Source organism: Schistocerca americana, chromosome 2, assembly GCF_021461395.2.
Source record: "Schistocerca americana isolate TAMUIC-IGC-003095 chromosome 2, iqSchAmer2.1, whole genome shotgun sequence".
NCBI classification, from domain to species: Eukaryota; Metazoa; Arthropoda; class Insecta; order Orthoptera; family Acrididae; genus Schistocerca; species Schistocerca americana.
Genome location: NC_060120.1, coordinates 211272279 through 211288970, shown reverse-complemented (window position 1 = coordinate 211288970; position 16692 = coordinate 211272279). Strand labels below are relative to the sequence as shown.

At 39.9% G+C, this 16692-nt stretch overlaps 1 protein-coding gene across 3 annotated transcripts in view; it reads left to right on the top strand.

The window, feature by feature from the left end:
- LOC124594815 (adhesion G-protein coupled receptor G6-like) overlaps positions 1–16692 on the top strand; it is a 189264-nt gene that overhangs the window by 14241 nt on the left and 158331 nt on the right. For 2 of the 3 annotated variants that reach the window (XM_047133258.1, XM_047133256.1), the window contains exon 2: positions 8214–8336. In XM_047133258.1, coding sequence (XP_046989214.1) covers positions 8273–8336 — 64 coding nt within the window. In that variant the 5' untranslated portion in view covers positions 8214–8272. Of the gene's footprint in view, positions 1–4492; positions 4614–8213; positions 8337–16692 lie in introns of those variants that run through there. The other variant, XM_047133257.1, reaches the window with a different exon arrangement.

Here is a 16692-nt window from a genome sequence, read left to right as displayed (position 1 = left end):
AATACAAAAAGGAAGAGACATATCTGATATGAACAACATCTGACTTAAACACAACTGTCCTGTGATCTCATCAAAAGCGCCCTGACACTCCTGATTCCATTCCCAAACAGTATTCTGCTAAAGAGATCACACAAGCATGAAGCATTCAAAGCTTGGCTGCTACAAAATTATCTATAAAATCCAGTTAACACAAAAAAAGATTTAAGCTGTTTTTTGTTGCAAGGAGTAGGAAAATTAGTAATAAAACCACGTTTCTCTTTATCAGGTGCAATTCATTTCTCAGATATAACATGTCCTAAAACTGTAACTTCTTCAACACCAAACGTACTATTTTCAAAGTCGTACCTCCTGATTCTAATTTTGAAAACACAACTCTTAACAGATTCAAATGTTGTTCCCAAATCTTTCCAGTGACCAGAATGCCATCAACATACACAATTAATTTTCAACTCACTTCACTTCCCAAGACAGAATCCAGAGCTCTTATGAATTCAGCTACAGATACATTTAGCCCAAATGGCAACACACAGTATTGAAAACACTTACCTCCATACAACAATACAGTATATTTCTAGAATTAATTTCAAGTGGGATCTGGTGGAACTCAGAGGTCAAGTCCAAACTACTCATGTATTTTACATAATCAAATTTGTGTAACAGCTTATCCATGTCATTCTCTCTGTTGTTGTTGTTGTGGTCTTCAGCCCTGAGACTGGTTTGATGCAGCGCTCCATGCTACTCTACCCTGTGCAAGCTTCTTCATCTCCCAGTAACTACTGCAACCTACATCCATCTGAATCTGCGTAGTGTATTCATCTCTTTGTCTCCCTCTACGATTTTTACCCTCCACACTGCCCTCCAATACTAAATTGGTGATTCCTTGATGCCTCAGAACATGTCCTACCAACCGATACCTTCTTCTAGTCAAGTTGTGCCACAAACTCCTCTTCTCCCCAATTCTATTCAATACCTCGTCATTAGTTTAAGAACTTTATTAAGATGCCTAGAGCCCAAAATGTTTCTCACTCCACCATTTCTCTTACTTACCACAACTAAGGGATTATTGTAAGCACTCTTACTTCTCTCAATTACAGGCCATGTTTCCATATTATGAATTTCTTTCTTTACATCTATCCTCTTTGAAAGTGGTTCATTATAGGGCTTGAGAAAGGAAGGTTGATGATCTCTAAGGTAAAGCATGCACTGATAGCCTTTCACTTTCCCTGGTTTTTCACTAAACACATTTTTAAATTCCAATAACAAATTCCTAAGTTGTTCCTTTTGTAGGTCACTAAGAGTCATAGCTTCCCTTACTTTAGAATCTACTATTCTTTCAAAATCCTGATCCTCAGTCCCATCAAAGTCTATATCGCCATCAAATACCTGGTACTCACTTTGGTTCTCAATGTTTTGCAAATAGTTGCAACTCTTCCCACAGTTTAATATACAGAAACTAGTTTTCACATAAGATTAATTTTAGATTTCAAAATAAATAATTCTTTAGCATTCCATCTGAAAACAAGCCTCAGCTTACAGTATCCAACCCATACCGAGAATTATATTTTCTTCCAAACTTGGTATCTTTAAGCATCCATGTTCAAAGGTTTTGACTTTATACTAATAATACCTGAGATCTAACCAATTTGCTTTTCTTACCTGTAGCCCCCCTTATCTTTACATCTACAGCGGGTATTTCCACAAAATTCTTACTATACTTGATCTTGTCTCTAAATTTTTCAGATATACCACAAATTGGGCTACCTATATCAGTCAAACAGTTCACTTCCCACTGATCAATCTTAATCTTAATGTAAGAACACCCAAAATCTGAATCATCATCTCTGTTGTTAGACACTTCATGTAGATCACTTTCAATGTCATCAATTGGTAAATCCACATGGTTTTATCAACTTGATTGGTATCATAGCATGTTGTCAGGTACAGATTGAGCACAATGAATAGATTCCATAGCACAACTAACATCACTTATTACAGAAGCAACACAGAATATATTACTGCCAAAATTACACTTAATGTTTAAATCTTCTTTCACTTCATTCCACCAATTTGGATACAAATCAGAACTAACCACAGCTAACTTATTCCAAAATGCACATTTATCTATATTATCATCAATTTGGTCCCAAACAAACTTCAAAAAGTTTTCTTCTTTACTCTCTAGGCTTACAGATCTCTCACCTTTACTGTTTGGATCATTACTCTGCAAGACATTAATGAGAAACTGCTTTGACTGGACTGGTATTCCATGATTCTCACTTTCATCATCACATACATCATTTACCTTACCTGTATTCACAAATAACTCATTGTTCTTAAACTCCACAAATATCTGATACTCATCATTATCATCATCATATTCTTCCAAAATTACTTCATCAACAACATCATTAACAATGCAAGTCTGATCTCCTGAGTCAGAAAAATAACATACACCATTTAAAGAGATGCTAACTCTTTGCTTTATGTTTCATAAGCAGAATTTAAGCCGTTGTAGGGCACTGCCACTAATGACATAATTTTCAAGTTTGTAAATAATCAATTCATGGCTTACAGAATCAAACAACTTTGTGAGGTCACAGAAAATTCCTGCCACCTTATTTCTCTTGTCTAATGATGTACTTATTTTCTCAATGAAACTGTTCACTGCATCTATAGTGTTTTCCCCTGCTGAACACCAAATTGAATATATAGAATAAAGGAATATTTTGCAATGAAGTTTTGCATTTTGGCAACAGCAAGTTTTTCAAATATTTTGATATGACTGGGAGAATTGAGAGAGGATGATAATTTCCCATGATCTGTCTTGATCCCTTCTTGAAGAATGGTTTGACTTCAGCATTTTTCAGTACCTCTGGGAAACAGTCCTCTTCAAAACATTGATTTATTATTTGAGCAGTTGGATCAATTGGATCATGTTATAAAATACTGACACAGCATTTTGGAATGCATAGTGTTGCCACCAAGTTCATCCCATAGCTCATGAGTCAAGATGAGAAAGACCTTCGCTATGCGATCTGTGAAGAGCTTTTGGATTGCGCATATGGAAACTAGATGAAACTTCCTGGCAGATTAAAACTGTGCTAGACCTTTGCCTTTCGCAGGCTAGAGTTCTACCATCTGAGCTACCCAAGCTTTACTTCTGCCAGTATCTCGTCTCCTACCTTCCAAACTTAACAGAAGCTCTTCTGCGAACCTTGCAGAACTAGCACTCCTGGAAGGAAGGATATTGCAAAGACATGGCTTAGCCAAAGCCTGGGGGATGTTTCCAGAATGAGATTTTCACTCTGCAGCTTCTGTGAAGTTTGGAAAGTAGGAGACAAGATAATGGCAGAAGTAAAGCTGTGAGGATGGGGTGCGAGTCATGCTTGGGTAGCTCAGTTGCTAGAGCGCTTGCCTGCGAAAGGCAAAGGTCCCGAGTTTGAGTCTCGGTCTGGCACATAGTTTTAATCTGCCAGGAAGTTTCATATCAGCACACACTCCACTGCAGAGTGAAAATCTCATTCTGGAAACTAGATGTTCCTCTAGAGCAGGCTGTTCCAACCGAGCTCCATGGAGCTGGAGCGCTCCGGAGCGCTCACTGCCGCAGCTCGGAGCTGGCATGGAGGGGGAAAGCATACTCACTGCCCCCTGGCTGCATGCAGCCGCAACTGACGCAATAATCCGTGTTCAATGACAGCTATGACTAGCCGCGGGAGCCCTGTACCTCTATTGGGGAATACCTTTCTATTCACTGTGAGGGATGGTCGTCTGCAGTGTCTTGTATGTCATAAAGTATTTAATTCTGCGAAGAGGTACAATATACAACGACATTATACTCGTCTTCACGCAGCGCACTATGATCAGTTAGAAGGCGTTGCACGCAGAGAACTGGTAGCCAGACTTAAGAATGACATACCAGGAGACGTAAGTTTAAAAACGGTTTCGTAATACGGAGGGTATCAAAACAAGCAACATAATTCGTGTTCTGTAATGCGTTTATAATTTTCAGGTGAACGAGAGTGGAGAAAACACTACTGAATCTGCAATTCAAGCAAGCTACAGGGTCGCTCACATCATTGCGACAAGTGGCAAGCCGTTTTCGGTGGGACCACTCGTAAAATCGTGAATGGTAGCAGTTGTAGAATGTTTGTTTCCAAGGGAGGTGCAGGCAATTGAAGGGGTTTGCTTGTCAAAGCAAACAATGTCTCGTCGAATCCTGGACATGGCAGTGGATTTAGAGACACAGCTCACGAAAAAGGCGCAGAGCTTTGTTGCATTTTCGCTAGCGCTTGACGAAAGCACCGCACATGCTGGGCTTGCAGTCTTTATTTATTTCCTGACCATCGTATTTCCTGGTGTAGCATGTCACCACGTCTTAGCAGCTAAAGTATGACGTTGTCTATCTTGTAAGATGCAGCTGGCACATCAGAACGCTTGCCTTGCCGCCTGCCTCAGCCAGCCGTGCCACGTGCTGACCCATTTGAATGGTCACAGCGAGCAACACAGCTCCCTGGAGCAGGGAGCGCTCCACGGCTCACAACGAAGGCGACGACCTGGAACAGCCTGCTCTAGAGAATCAACTGGTGATCAGACATGGATATACATTTATGATGGTGAGACCAAGGCTCAGTCTTGTCAAAGCCATGCCAATAGTTTTCTTTTATTTTGAAGGATTAGTTCATCGTGAATTTGCACCACAGGGACAAACTGTGTGCTCTTGAGACCTGGCCCCTGTTGACTTTATTTATTTCCAAAGTTGATAACATTACTGAAAGGACTAAGATTTGCAACAGTAGACAAGATAAAAGAAAATTAGCAGATGGCACTTCACACAATCCACCAAGAAATTTATGAAGACTGCTTCCAGAAATAGAAATGGTGTTGGGACCAATGAGTCAATTGTTGAGGAGAGTATTTAAAAGAAAACCATGCATAATAAACAAAAGGCAAGTGTAGAGAAATTTTGTGGACAAAGTTCTGGAATTTTTTGAACAGTTGTCGTATAGCCATTCCATTCAGTTTGTTAGTGGTGTTATCCTGTTCTGTGGCTGGTTGACCTGTCTCTCATTGCAGTATATTCCCTACAGCCTTAAGTCTCATGTTGGAATTACTGATTTTTGACATAAAGTGCATATTCCATGATTTTTGTAAAAACCTTTCTTAGTAATTTTGAATAGCTTTTGTAGTGTGCTGCTACTGCAGGATCTCTACTTGTTCATCTAAACAATATCAACCACTTCCTTTCACAAGATACTTTAATCCCTCTATTGATCCATGTCTTTTACATGGCTGTCTAATGTCTTTTCTGATTAGCACATGTGGGAAACTATTTTCAAATAATGATGTGAATTTATCATGGCATTGATTAAATTTTATGTTAGGATTTGGTTCTTTATAAATTTCATCCCAGATTAGCTCTTGCAAATTATTCTTAAAAGCTTTTGTCCTGGATTCATTAATTATTCTAACTGATTTCCATTGAGGAGTATCCATACTGTAAGGCATTATGTTATTTGTCCTAACTATCTGTGCGTTATGATGAGAGAGTGTTTGTTACTGGGTAAACAGGTACTTTCTTACTTTGAGCTTCACAAAAGAGGAAATTATAAATCAGGATGCTATTGTCTTTATCCATCCATCTTGGAAAGTTACTCATTGAGATCAAATTATAGGATCCCAGGAAGGTTTCCAGATCAGTTTTCCTATCAGTATACTCTAGAAAATCTACACTGAAGTCACAAAGTCTATTAAGTGCTTGTTGATCTCTGACAGATAGCACAATAAGGAATCCAGATTCCTTATAAACATTTCAAAACCTCCCAGTAAGGATCTGTATACTGCTACAATTGGAAATGGAAATGAAGTCCCATGCTTCTTGACAGAGAGTAGGGGAACGATGTGGAAAACCCGCACCACCGTACTAGGCAGGTTCCTAATGGAGGTGGTTTGCTGTTGCCTTCCTCCAACCATAATGGGGATGAATGATGATGATGATGATGAAGACAAAAAACAACACCCACTCATCTCAGGGAAGGTGAAAATCGTTGACCCTGCCGGGAATCGAACTCGGGACCCCATGCTTGAGAAGCGATAAGGCTACCGTGAGACCACAAGCTGCAGACACAGTTACAATTAAAAGTGAACTATTTTTCAGCTTTAATTCACAAGCACAAACTTCTAAGTGACGATCACTACAAAATCTATTTGCCTCTATGTTTTTGAACTTGTGCTTTGTCTTAATAAATGTAACAACTCTTCCTCTTTCCATATTAGTTCGGCATGGGTAAGCTGCTAGAGTGCAATCTTTTCTATGCACCTTATCTAATCCTGCAGTTATGTGGTGCTCAGATAGGCATAGGATGACCATCTTTTCAGTGCTCTCTTAATTTTCCAAACAGACAAGAAGCTCTTCTACCTTACTAATCTGTTCTCTCCGCAAGTCCCCAATTATTCATTAGATGTTTGCATCTTCCCATGCTTGTTCTAAGGCGATTTAAGGCAACCCAGAGCTTCTGAGGGAGATCAGAACCATTTATCTTCTTGCTGGGGTCATCGATAAGCTTTTGGTTCTTGTGTGTCCCTTTGCGCCATGATTCCCCCCAGGCTAGCTTTGGGTCGAAGTCCTGTAATTCCCTGCCAATCTTCCAAAAGGGGGACCTAGATTTTAGCCTGTTGATGGGTGATAAGTCTTGGTGTATCACCCATCAACAGGCTAAAATCTAGGTCCCCCTTTTGGAAGATTGGCAGGGAATTACAGGACTTTGACCCAAAGCTAACCTGGGGGGAATCATGGCGCAAAGGGACACACAAGAACCAAAAGCTTATTGATGACCCAAGCAAGAAGATAAATGGTTCTGATCTCCCTCAGAAGCTCTGAGTTGCCTTAAATTGCCTTAGAACAAGTGTGGGAAGATGCAAACATCTAATGAATAAGTGGGGACTTGCGGAGAGTCCCGTATGTGAATGTGGTGAAATCCAGACAATGGACCACCTACTGGTGTGTGAAGTGGTAGGATATAGTGGTGAACTGAAGGACATACATTACCTGCCTGACCTAGCCATAGATTGGCTCAAAACTATAAGTAGCATTGTGTAGTGTTGTAATATCCTGGTGGATTGTAATGACACTGTAATATTTGCCTTGTATATGCCGAGCAAATAAATCAAATAAATTGATGAAATAAGCTGACCTTACTTTTCTGTACATTATTCAGCATTTTGTGTAGCTCTTCTGTTAGTTTGACTTATTTCAAAACAGGGAGCCTGAATCCCGATTCTAACCTTAACCTCTCTGACATCAGTAAACACAGAGATCTTGCTTCGTGTGATGGTATCCACCCTCCAATATATTACCTGCAAGAAGCTTGTCCAATCTACCTTTCTCTCTCCTATTCAGGTGTAGGCCATGTCTAGTATATCCCCATCTCCCAGTTCATTCAAATACATTTTCAGCTGTTGAGATTTAACCCTCGAGCAGGTGTGCTGTTTTTTATAACACAAGCGAGTGTGCAGCTCACTTTATACAGATGTAAAGAATAATTGTCCTTATGCTACCAAGGTAAACATGTATGAGAAGAAACACAATTTAATCTTAGTTTAAGTAAACAAAGATAAAATAAACTTACATTATATGAGTAAAATCACTGTTAAGTTAAACAATAATAAAATAAACATTTCACTATATCTGTCTATTGTCACATACAAATGTTAACCCACAGTAATTACTCTCTCAAAGCGTAAAAAACCACGGCCACATCAGAACTTTTGTATGGATACTAGTAGATAACTGCCTCATTGTGGAATTGTGCTGTTAGCTCAGAATCTGGGGCATTTCCTTGCATGTATCGTAAAATTTTTTTCACCTGTATTGTTGTTTATTTTATATTACTCCTGCTCATTTGGACATATGACAACACAACCTATTACTGTGTTAGCTGAAACTATAGAAGTTATAGGTACAGGCTTACAAACGCAAAACAACAATGGAATGGTGCAAAACAATGTTATTTTTGGATGGTGCACCTTATACTGGGGTGCACCTGCTCAAGTGTTAATGGCACCTCCATATCTCTCAGTTGTTGGATGACACAAAACAAGAGAAAGAGTTTAAATGAGGAAAATTCTAGTTCTATTACTGAATTGTCGGTATTAGATTAAGGAACTTTTTCTTATTTGAAAATTCATCTTTAAAGCCTATTATATTTTATTTTCAGAATTATTAGACTGCAAGACAGTGTAGCGGCTTCCATAACTCTGCTACCTATAGAAGCAAATGAGTCACATTCTTTGGGTTGCTGTCCTCATACTGAATGCAGATCAGGTGACAAGTCTAAGCTGTGAGTAAATTGTTAATGATGTAATTTAGTTTTGGTTTATTCTTCAGTAGACAGCAAATGTTAAATTCATGTAATTAAAATACATGAATGACACTTGATTTTCTCTTGAAACCCAATAATAAAAGTATGTATTTATTTATTTATTAGCACTTAACATTAGTAAAATGCACATCACGTTTTTATCCTTCATAATATATACAAAAAATGTTTACACATGTCCAGAAGAAAATGTTATGCAGGGTAAATTTTCTTAGGACATCATTTGTGAAGTCTTGTTTGGCTTTCCCTTGGCAGAATCCTTCATGAAAGCCAAACAGTGAGACAGTTAACTAGTTCATCTTAGAAAAGTGAGTCAACATCTGTCACAGGCATTTTCTCAAAAATTTTGAAAAAGACTGTAAAACATTAAATGGGTCTGTAATTAAAACTCCATAATGCATCTTTCACAGTGCAGCAGAGTGTTTTGTTTTGAAACTTTCTGGCAGACTAAAACTGTGTACCAAATTGCAAAACAAATCCAGAACTACTAGAGATGGTTTGCTTATCTCCAGTTTTATGGGTATGTGTGCTATTACAGCATATTTTAATCTGTCACGAAATATACCCTGAAAATTTACTGACTACAGAGAATCCTAGAAAGTCACCATATGATTTTAATACTGAAAGGGAAATTAACATTGTCAGAATAATGATGCACACACCACATCATCTACTCATTAGCACATTATCATTTATTACCTCGTTACTTCACAACAACAAACAATCCTACAAAGACCCTAGCCTCCACACAATATAAATTCAAACAAAAGTAAAACTACATGGAATGATATTTTATCATAACAAAGTTTCATAAGTGTAAAATTAAGTATGAATGTTCTGCATTCTTTTGAGATTTAACTTAGGCCAGAAAGTTAGATGTTGTGCTATTGGCATTTGGCATTATAAGTTAGTACGTAGGCATGAATCATTAAATGATTTTTATTGAAAACCTGGGCCTGTTAGAAAAGGTTAAAATATCTGTATGGTGATTAGAAATGTTCGAAAAGAATATCGTTCCACTTAACATATCTGCAAACATATATGGGCTTATATTTAAGAGGGGCAGACATTGAAAGAATGATGTGAAATAAGGAAAAAACAGTAATTAAAATAAAGACAATCTGTGAAATTAAAATCTGCTGCTGGCTAACATTCAGTATCATATTGTTCCATGCTATGGACTGAAACATGCTTTGATCCTCATTGAGAGGTTGTCCACAAGGTTTTCAAGACATCATTACTCAAGTAGTTCCACTCCCACTCTTTGACAATGGCAGTTGTGAGATTAGTCAGTGTGCAAAGCAGGTACTTGTGATGACACATTGCAAGTTTCAGCTGTCCCCAAACATATTCAACAGTTAAAAGCTAAACAAACACCCAACAAAGCCATAAATTACACCCAGTCTTATGGAAAACACCACTTCTATCAAAGACTAGTCAACCTTACTGACACTGTTTTGCATACAGAAGAAATACAACAACTCAAAAAAGGTCTGAAACACATCACCACAGAGATTGGCAAAAAATACATAGAAAAGCTCATGGTTGAATCAGAAAGCATTCTCACACAGGAAAACAGAAACAAAACAAGTGAGGTAAACATTGGTCTGATGGTCTGATGAGAGCTATTCAGTAATGAAGTCAAAAACATAATAGCACAGATGAAAGAAAATAGGGGGAACTGAAACAATACAGATTCCATAACACTGACAAAACTGAGAAAGAAACTACAGAAACATGACACCATCATCACTAAGGCATCTACATCTACATCTACATCTACATACATACTCCGCAATCCACCATACAGTGCATGGCGGAGGGTACCTCATACCACAACTAACATCTTCTCTCCCTGTTCCACTCCTAAACAGAACAAGGGAAAAATGACTGCCTTATGCCTCTGTACAAGCCCGAATCTCTCTTATCTTATCTTTGCGGTCTTTCCGTGAAATGTAAGTTGGTGGCAGTAAAATTGTACTGCAGTCAGCCTCAAATGCTGGTTCTCTAAATTTCCTCAGTAGCAATTCATGAAAAGAATGCCTCCTTTTCTCTAGAGACTCCCACCCGAGTTCCTGAAGCATTTCCGTAACACTCGCGTGATGATCAAACCTACCAGTAACAAATCTAGCAGCCCGCCTCTGAATTGCTTCTATGTCCTCCCTCAATCCGACCTGATACGGATCCCAAATGCTTAAGCAGTACTGAAGAATAGGTCATATTAGTGTTTTATAAGCGGTCTCCTTTACAGATGAACCACATCTTCCCAAAATTCTACCAACAAACCAAAGACGACTATCCGCCTTCCCCACAACTGCCATTACATGCTTGTCCCATTTCATATTGCTCTGCAATGTTACATCCAAATATTTAATCGATCTGACTGTGTCAAGTGCTACACTACTAATGGAATATTCAAACATTACAGGGTTCTTTTTCCTATTCATCTGCACTAATTTACATTTATTTATATTTAGAGTTAGCTGCCATTCCTTACACCAATCACAAATCCTGTCCAAGTCATCTTGTATCCTCCTACAGTCACTCAACGACAACACCTTCCTGTACACCACAGCATCATCAGGAAACAGCCACACATTGCTATCCACCCTATCCAAAAGATCGTTTATGTAGATAGAAAACAACAGCGGACCTACCACACTTCCCTGGGGCACTCCAGATGATACCCTCACCTCTGATGAACACTCACGATCGAGGACAACATACTGGGTTCTATTACTTAAGAAGTCTTCAAGCCACTCACATACTTTGGGAACCAATCCCATATGCTCGTACCTTAGTTAGGAGTCTGCAGTGGGGCACTGAGTCAAATGCTTTCCGGAAGTCAAGGAATATGGCATCTGTCTGATACCCTTCATCCATGGTTCACAAGATATCATGTGAAAAAAGGGCAAGTTGTGTTTCACAGGAGCAATGCTTTCTAAAGCCATGCTGATGCATGGACAGCAACTTCTCTGTCCCAAGGAAATTCATTATATTTGAACTGAGAATATGTTCGAGAATCCTGCAACAAACCGATGGTCTGTAATTTTGAGGATCCATCCTTCTACCCTTCTTATATACAGGTGTCACCTGCACTTGCTAAATTTAAAATTTCAGCTTTCGTTTTGCTGTCTTCCGTTGCCAGGCCAGACTGATCAGTGAGTGACTAGATGGAAGCCTTTGACCCACTTACCAATTTTACATAAGACCAGAATTTCCTTGGGTTTTCAGCAAGATCTTTTGCTAAGGTATGATGGTGGTAGTGGTTGAATGCTTTGTGCATCGCTCTTTTTACAGCAGCATGAATCTCTACTAACTTTTGCTTGTCCTCATTTACCCGATATTTCTTGTACCATGAGTGCAACTGCCTTTGCTTCCTGAACATTCTCCAAATTGCGCTGTTAAACCACAGTGGGTCTTTTCCATCCGTAACCCACTTTTTTTGGCACATACTTGTCCAATGCATGATTTGAAATGTGTTTAAAATTTGCTCATAATTCTTTCATGTCCATCGTACCGGAAGTAAAAATGAAGTCAATTCATTTACTAAGTGGGATGCTAACAGCTGCTTATCTGCTCTTTCTAGTAAGAATACTCTCCTAGCCTTCTTGACTGACTTTTTAACTTTGGTAACCATAGTTGTAATGACAACATCAGGATCACTAATCCCTGTCTCAACATTGACACCATCGATGAGGTCTGGCCTGTTCATGTATACCAGATCTAAATAATTTCCATTACGCGTTGGCTGTCAATTTAGCTGCTCAATAAAGTTTTTGGATAATGTGTTCAAAAGTAATTCACACGACGGCTTGTCTGTACCACCTGTAATGAATCCATAGACATCCCAGTCTATACTAGGTAGGTTGAAGTCACCTCCGACTAATATAGCGATACAGAATGTAGACTTCCTTTGAATGATTCTAGAACTGTCACGGTGGAACCTGGTGGCTGGTAATAACACCCCACAATTAACTTTATTTCCCTTAGCCCTGTTAAACGTGTCCAGATAACTTCACAATCACACTCTACTTCGACCTCAGTAGACACAATATTTCTGTCTACTGCAATGAAGACACCACCTCTTATGGTCTCTAATCTGTCTTTCTGATACACGTTCCAACCCTCACTAAATATTTCAGAACTTCCTATCTCAGGGTTCAGCCAGGTCTCAGTCCTGAGAATAATTTGCGCGCAACATGCTTCCTGGAGGGCAATAAATTCAGGAACTTTATTCCAAACACTCTGAAAATTTTCTGCTAACATCTTGATAGCTGAAGTGTCTTTACATTGAGCACGTCCTGATTTCCCTGCCTGCATGTTGACTGGTGAGTGTTCATCAGGACACCTCGCACTACTGCCTAGCCTAAGAAAAAAAAGGTTCAAATGGCTCTGAGCACTATGGGACTCAACTGCTGTGGTCATAAGTCCCCTAGAACTTAGAACTACTTAAACCTAACTAACCTAAGGACATCACACACATCCATGCCCGAGGCAGGATTTGAACCTGCGACCGCAGCGGCAGTGCGGTTCCAGACTGTAGGGCCTTTAACTGCTCAGCCTTTCCGGCCGGCTAGCCTAAAAAACCCCCATGTGCACGCCACAAGTACTCTGCTACCCGAGTAGCCACTTCCTTTGTGTAGTGCACCCCTGACCTATCTAGGGGAGTCCTACAATTCCCCACCCAGTAGTGCAAGTCTAGAAATCTGCAGCCAAGACCATCACAGAGTTGATGAAGCCTCTGGTTGATACCGTCCACTCAGCTCCAAACCAAAGGACCCCGATCCACTCTGGGAACGATGCTGCAAATAGAGAGCTCTGCTTGCACCCCGCATGCGAGGCCAGCGGTCTTCACCAAATCCACCAGCCACCTGTATGAACTGAGGATCGCCTCAGAACCCAAGTGACAGGCATAATTGGTGCCAACGTGAGTAACTACTTGCAGACGACTGCACCCAGGTACGCTCGATAGCCGCAGGCAAGGCTGCCTCCACATCTTGCATGAGGCTCCCCAGCAGACACACCGAGTGCACGTTGGATTTCTTTCCAGCCCTGTATGATATTTCCTTAAGGGGCTCCATCAACCACCTAACGTTGGAGCTCCCAATAACCAGCAAGCCTTTGCCCCCATGTGCCTGCTCGGGCACTGCTGAAGGAGTGGCCACCTGCTCACTGACACACAGGATGTCCCAAAAAACACTGACTATAATTAGTATGTTTTTGGGAAAGCTCACACCATTGTTGTATTGTACAACATTTTGATCGGCAACATTTTTTGGTGACAGCCCTTCTTCCTGCAAAGTAAGAATGCTCACACAGTCTAAGGTTGAAATGAGAGTTTGGGATATGTTGACACTTAGAAGAGTGTACACAAACCATCTTGTCCTTTTTACAATTGGAGACACAGTGCACTCTACCAAAATGTCCTGAGAATGCATGTTTACCTTTACCTCCATTATGCATATGGCTATGCACAGTAATTTTGTTGGTCAAAAAGAGCATTGAAAAACACACAGACACACACACACACAGTATGTCACAAAAAACACTGATTATAATCGTATGTTGTTTTTTGGGAAGGCTCACTAATCGCTTTTCAACAAGGAACCCATATTCAGAAATGCACAGCTTGGACACTGGAGAGTGTCAAAGCCTGAAATATGTGTGTGTTGCACATTATGTCAGTAAACCTAGCTCATCACACTGTCTGCATTACAAATAGGCTGTGTACTGTGTACCTTCTACATCAACATAGGGCCTACATTGGTGGTTCTGAGCCTCATGCACATGAGCCAATATGTGTAGATGTCTTTGAAATATTTCAGTTGCTCTGTGAACTCAAGCAATAAAGTCCTCTGCTGACTAAAGATGTGCCATACACCATACTCTTCATACTACACCATAGAAAATAGCCAAGAGGTGTCAGACCTGGCAACTATGCGGACCATGAAACTGTTCCACCCCTACTAATCCATCAATTGCAATGTTGAAGTGATTATATTGACATCAAAGTGTGCTGGAGCTCCATATTGCATCTACATTCCATCCAAACATGACAATAGGGCAGGCAAAACATCTCTGATAAATGTGAGATAGATTCGTCCTCTTCGTCTGTTTGACGGAAGCTATGACCCAGTGATATGGTCTCCAGTTATCCACATGATAATATTGACCCTGTGTGAATGATTTTGAATCACCTGCGCATGCATATTTTTGTCTGCCTGAATATGCGTGTTGTACAGTTTTATTTATGCCATATTTAGTAACATGCCTTCATCTGTGAATAGCACCAAGCTTGAGAATTGTGGCTGGAGTATGCACTGTTGTAAATACCACTGCTCAAACTGTACTCATCAGGGGTAGTCCTCCTCCTGTAATGCCTGGACTTTCTGCAGATGCTATGGATGGAGCCTGTGTTCATGGACAACATGCCACACAGCATTTTTGTCTGCGTGCAGCACTTGTGCCACATGACGAGTGCTGGTGGCTGGATCCATTTTGAAAATCGTCAGCACATCCCTCTCCAAATGTAGTGTTCAAGCTGAGTCTGGAGGACCCACAACACATTTCAGCACCTAACAAAGGACAAACAATAGACTGTGGATGGTATCAGGCACAAAGTGTTACTACTTTACTGTACAATGGACACACCCCAGATAGAAAATACACATGTGCAACTTTCCAGCTTCTCTGAGTTGTCTTTTAATGGCCATGAATGAGGAATGATGTGTGGTAAGTCTAATTGGAAAACATTCCACATACAATCTTTCAGCAGCTCTCCAATTTCAATCTGCTTTGCTGTGTGCAAGCAACATGTCAGTCATTTCTGCAGCTGTGTACTAGTATGTGTCATATTGCAGTCAAAAACATTACTGTACTGGCAGATCACACAAGGTTCACAGTAGGATGCACATTAGGGCTATATGGAGGAATGTAGCACATGTGCAGGAATGTTATTAAGCTCAGGTCATTATTCATCCACAGTATAGATGACTAAAGAGTTGCATCCCACCCTTAAAACTGATTAGTTTAGCTTCCCATACAACATACCAATCTTTTCCGCTTTTTTTTCTTTTTTGGACATAGTGTGTCTGTGTGTAATACACAAACTAACTAAGCATGTGATCAAGGTGGTACAAAACAAAACAATTTGTGATCAGAGAAAATAGTTAGATGTCTCAACAGGCAGGGTAGTAGATGAGAGGAGAAGTAGTCAGAATGCAAACAGAATGGTAAATGATATTACCTGCTTTCCATATGTAATACACATGGGTTGAACAAAAATATGGAAACAGGTATGTGTAGTCACATTTGAAGTGCATGTTTTCCACATTTATGTCAGTAATAATTTTCATTATGGCCTATTTTATTGTATTAAGCTGTAGACAATCCACCAGTCATATTTATGTTTCTTCCATGTTTTTCTGCAGATCATTGCTGACCATAAATTTTAGTCCAAGGACCTAACAATTTTCTGATCATAGACAGAAATAAAAGAAATTTTTTTCTAAGAATATGGAAACACCATGAGAAATCCGTGTTTGAACATACTCGTAAATGCAGATGCCTGGCAAGCCTGTAGATTGTACTGTCATATCTGACAACGAATGGCACCTGTGCAGTATCTTAAATACATTGCAAATGTCAGTAATTGTCAGAACAGTGTTTAGTGCAGTTTTTAGTGCTTTATGTTGGAGGTAATAGGCAAATTGTTGATACTCATATAGTGGCTTCTTCCATAACCAAGGGAGTCAAAGTGGAAGCATTGTATCGAAGATTTATACTGCATACAGGGAAATTTGGAAAATATCAGCTGCTAAGTAACAATGTGGGTGAAAGTGTGTGTTGAGTAATCATGACAGAATTGCAGAAATGAATGTCTGAATCCTGTCTGCACCAAAACAATGTGAATGGAACTCCATAATCTGGGAATCACAGGGTGAGCTGGAATTCCAAAACCATTCATCAGTGATGCAAATGCCCATGCCAGAGCCATAAAACTTGGCACTGTGGAGCAATGGAACAAAGTCATTTGGTTGGATAATTCTTGTTTCTCACTGTTTCCAACTAGCAGCCTAGTTTGCGTCCAAGTATGAAATGTGGCAGGGGATCAGCTACGATGGTATCCCATGAGCCCCATGGTTACTCTGAAACGTGGCATTACTGCCAAGGTTCCCCAATGATGATGCTGTGTTCCAAGACAACCAGACCCCTGTTCCCACAGCTTGTATCATCCAGGACTGGTTTTGTGAGCACAAGGATGAATTTCCACATCTCCCTTGGCCATCATAGTCACTGCATCTCAACATCCTTT